The 3,198-nt window shown below is 29.3% G+C and overlaps 1 protein-coding gene across 1 annotated transcript in view; it reads right to left on the bottom strand.

Annotated features, from left to right (window-relative positions):
* Positions 1 to 2,517: 2,517 nt before the first annotated feature.
* Positions 2,518 to 3,198, bottom strand: part of LOC108727677 (uncharacterized) — a 7,326-nt gene continuing 6,645 nt past the window's right edge. Inside the window, exon 11 of the mRNA XM_018455878.1 lies at positions 2,518 to 2,794. Within this exon, the coding sequence (XP_018311380.1) occupies positions 2,518 to 2,794 (277 nt within the window). The remainder of the gene's footprint in view (positions 2,795 to 3,198) is intronic.

Below are 3,198 nucleotides of genomic sequence, written 5' to 3'. Positions count from 1 at the left end.
CTTGTCACAGATTTTATGGACATACGTGAAATTATGACCGATGCGACATGTTAATCTATAGTGAGTGAACTGTCCAGTTGCCAGAAATGTGTTTGAGCTATTGTACCATGACAAAAATAAAAATGGTCGAATTGGTTGATTTACACATAAAATTTTTCATGTAATTTCATATCAATTAGAATATAAAAACTCGTACGAATTTTTCATGTAAAGATAATTGAAGTTTTAATAAAATTGTTACGCATTAGCGCGATCGAGCATGCGTAACTTTCGTACAGTCGTTCACTTCGAATTTGCTTGCGTTGGGTTCCACAGACGAGCACAGTGCGGTACGTTAATTCCAAAATCCCGTGAAGCACTTCGACCATCGTCATCTCGTATGTATCACGTCGTAGTTGCGTAGACGCTACGTGCGGACGGTGGTATAGTAATCTACTTCACACGAAGTTTCAGCCAAGCTCGAGTTAAGTCGGCCGTGTCGAGTAAGCCCCCGGTGTTACCACGGCTGATGAGTCCGGGACACTTTGGGGTACGGTTACCGAAAGGCGACACGTTCTCTCGCATCACGATAGAAAGTCACTCCGCCGACTTCAGCACAGCGTATCGGCGATCACTTCTTGATACCGGTTTCCAGATTCAAATTATATCGTCGATAGCGTCCTTTCGTTTGCCACGCAAAACTGGTTTTCTATTTATTTTAATAAAAGAATTTAATTTTAAACCCTGGGCATAATTCGTTTTCTTTTAAATGAAAATTTGCATCTTATAAATTTTATTATCCTTAAATTTATTACGAAATTTCTTTTGTAACATGAACTAAATCTGTATTTAATGCAAAATTAGTAATAACTTTGTTGAAAATTAAATAATAATTTTTTGAACCTTAAAGATTTTAGAAATACATACGTATATTTTGACTGACAATGAATTATTAATTATTACAAAATTAAGATAAAAAGTTTCATTTAGAAAGCATTAATTATGTGTATTTTGAGCCTTAGAGTGTGTAATTTGCTGTAAGTAGATCTCTATGTATAGTTCTACGTATGGTATTATTAGGTAATATGGAACTGAATTAGCTAACTCCACATAGTCTGATGTTCTACATTTTATATGCGTTACGAAGTGCGATAATCATATAACTTTGTGTCATACCACTAGTTAACTTAGAAGGCTTAGAACTGAGGAGAGTATGTACTTCGTGAATGCTCGCTTCGGTACTACATAATGAACTTTTAGTGGTCATACAGTTTAACGTTAATGATATCTTACAATGAAACTTTAACGTGCTTCTATATTAACTTAAATCTCTTCGCATATTTTTATTATTTACAACAAAAATTTATTCTTTCGAAAGATTTTTAGTCGATAAAAATATAATGCTTTATATAATATGTTGTATTTCCTACTGCTATTGTGTAGCAATACAGATCTATTTCCAATTTCACATACAAGAAAGTTAAATCAATGTCCCAAAATATATTTGTACTGTCGCGGCTGGTTCACAGTTAAAAAGATTGAAAAGAATAAACAACTCTACCTCGCGGGTCTCGCGAGACCCTGCATCCGCTGGCGGAAGGTTAAATTATATCGTATAATTGTTGTATAAGTATACATTGAATTTTTGTTTAATATTGTTCTAATATTGCTAACAAAGAAGTACTAACAATATTTATCACAATATTTTCAACTTTTTAAAGCTCCTTTTATTTAATTGTTACGGATTAAAATTAATTAACCTTTAATTAGTCGCGCGGAGTCACCGCGACTCAAAGTCATTTCTTTTTCGTAATACTTTAATAGTATAACTTTGTTGTTTAAAATAAAAAGTATATATATTTTTTATTATATTGTTACTTATTTGTTTTATTTTATTTTGAAGTAACTAGCGACCGCGCGCTACTAATGACGTGAGTATTTTCGCGCAATTACCTAAAATCTTGAAATATAATTAAAGAAAAAATTATATTACTTTTTTCTATTATCAAAATTTGTTAGAAGAAATTAAAGAGAGAATGACATTAATATTTTGACAGCTTTTATAAATGTGATCAAATTGTATGAAATAATTTTACTTTTTAATTTAATTATTATGTGCATCAAATATGATAATTTAAAAAATGCACTCAAGTTACTTTTATAATTAAAATTTTTATTAATAGAACGTTCACTAGATGCATAGATATATTACCTATGCAGTTTATATTATTATTAGTAATTTTAAATACGGAGTGACTTAATATTGCATTGTGTTATAGAACAATTATTAATTTATTAATATTGTCTTAAAATAATCATAAGTTTACTATTTTCTCATTATGATAGTATTGCTAATTTAACTCAATCTCGAATCTAAAAACAAATAAAAATTGGAATAATAACTAAATTGAGATACAAGCGATTTAATATTTTTTAGAAATAAAAAAATAAATTTTTATTTATGATTTACAATAAACAAAAATATGTTTATAAATTTGAATTACAATAATATTTTTATTATTTGAAAAATTTCAAGATTTAGTAACGGGAAAGTACAGTATTGTTTAAGATGAAACGTATAATCTGGATGATAGTCAACGCTATTACACATTTCATTATAAATAATGCTATGGCCAACAACGCAATAATATCCATATCGTAACGTTGATACCATGGTTTATCGCTGTCACTAAATCGAAGATGATTTGCTTCTTTGTGACGCATCACAAATTCTATCCACCATATTACATTCTCAATGCTGTTATATGGTTGATCCTTGGTGAGAGAACTTAAACGAATCATTTTTTCTTTGTAACTGCAAAATAAATTAACGAACTATTAGTATCAGTTTTATCACATTTATGTATTTATGTATTAAATAAAAATTTCATACTAATTTAATACTAAAACAAAAACTGATTATAAAATATAACTTAAAACGTATTTCTCTTTCACGTTGATTGTCAAAGGAGTTTTGACGAATACAGGGTGTTTCCAAATTAAATGGCAAAACTTCGGGAGCGTGTAGAGGAGTAAAAAACTAAGAAAAAAAGTCCTATAGACATATGCTCCTTTTTGCTTTGTTTCGCAGGAAATCACGAAAAAAGAAAAAAATATATTTAATTTATTATTTTAATTATTTTATTTATAAACTTTTTAATGAAGATTTTGTTCGAAATGTGCACCTCTTGCAGCAATACAAGCATTGCATCTGTCAAA

Source organism: Mycetomoellerius zeteki, unplaced genomic scaffold (assembly GCF_001594055.1).
Source record: "Mycetomoellerius zeteki isolate Tzet28-1 unplaced genomic scaffold, Tzet1.0 scaffold52, whole genome shotgun sequence".
Taxonomy (NCBI): Eukaryota; Metazoa; Arthropoda; class Insecta; order Hymenoptera; family Formicidae; genus Mycetomoellerius; species Mycetomoellerius zeteki.
This window is presented reverse-complemented; position numbering and strand designations above follow the sequence as displayed.